The sequence below is a fragment of the Cariama cristata genome, unplaced genomic scaffold, assembly GCF_000690535.1.
Source record: "Cariama cristata isolate BGI_N322 unplaced genomic scaffold, ASM69053v1 scaffold11873, whole genome shotgun sequence".
In the NCBI taxonomy this organism is placed as follows: Eukaryota; Metazoa; Chordata; class Aves; order Cariamiformes; family Cariamidae; genus Cariama; species Cariama cristata.
In genome coordinates this window covers 30,870-31,325 of record NW_009607846.1, presented here as the reverse complement: position 1 = coordinate 31,325, position 456 = coordinate 30,870, and the positions used below count along the sequence as shown (strand labels likewise).

The following is a 456-nucleotide window of genomic DNA, read 5'->3' as shown; positions in this document are numbered from 1 at the left end:
CAGGGCCCCCCCCCGCCACAGATGCCCGGAGACCACATGCACCCCTACGGTAAGGCTCTGGGCCTTGCTTCTTGCCTTCTTTCCTTCAAAGAGATGCTGGGCTGTGGTGGGAGGCCTGTGTGATGGGGGCATGCGTGGGGGATGCAGCCATTTCTGGGAAGATGGCGGTTCCCTCACCCCTAAATCCTTACACTGCAAAAGCTGGGGGTACAGGGCACTGTCAAGGTGCCAGAGGAGAAAGCAGGCTCTGAAGTCCTTCTGCTCCTTCCCTGCTTCCCAAGGTGCTGAGCCCCTCTTCCACGACTTGGATAGCGATGATACCTCACTGAGCAACCTGGGTGACTGCTTCCTCGCCACAGCGGATGCGGGGCCGCTCCAGGCACGAGTGGGGAACCCCATCGACCACCTCTACTCCATGCAGAACTCCTACTTCACCTCCTGAGCGTGGCTTGGTCC

The 456-nt window shown here is 60.3% G+C and overlaps 1 protein-coding gene across 1 annotated transcript in view; it reads left to right on the top strand.

Annotated features, from left to right (window-relative positions):
• The window catches only part of LOC104159086 (LIM homeobox transcription factor 1-alpha-like), a gene marked incomplete at its 5' end in the record, with an annotated part of 1,257 nt that extends 815 nt beyond the window's left edge, over positions 1-442 (top strand). The window contains 2 exons of the mRNA XM_009696900.1: positions 4-49; positions 282-442. Of these exons, the coding sequence (XP_009695202.1) occupies positions 4-49; positions 282-442 (207 nt within the window). The remainder of the gene's footprint in view (positions 1-3; positions 50-281) is intronic.
• Between the last annotated feature and the right edge of the window lie 14 nt (positions 443-456).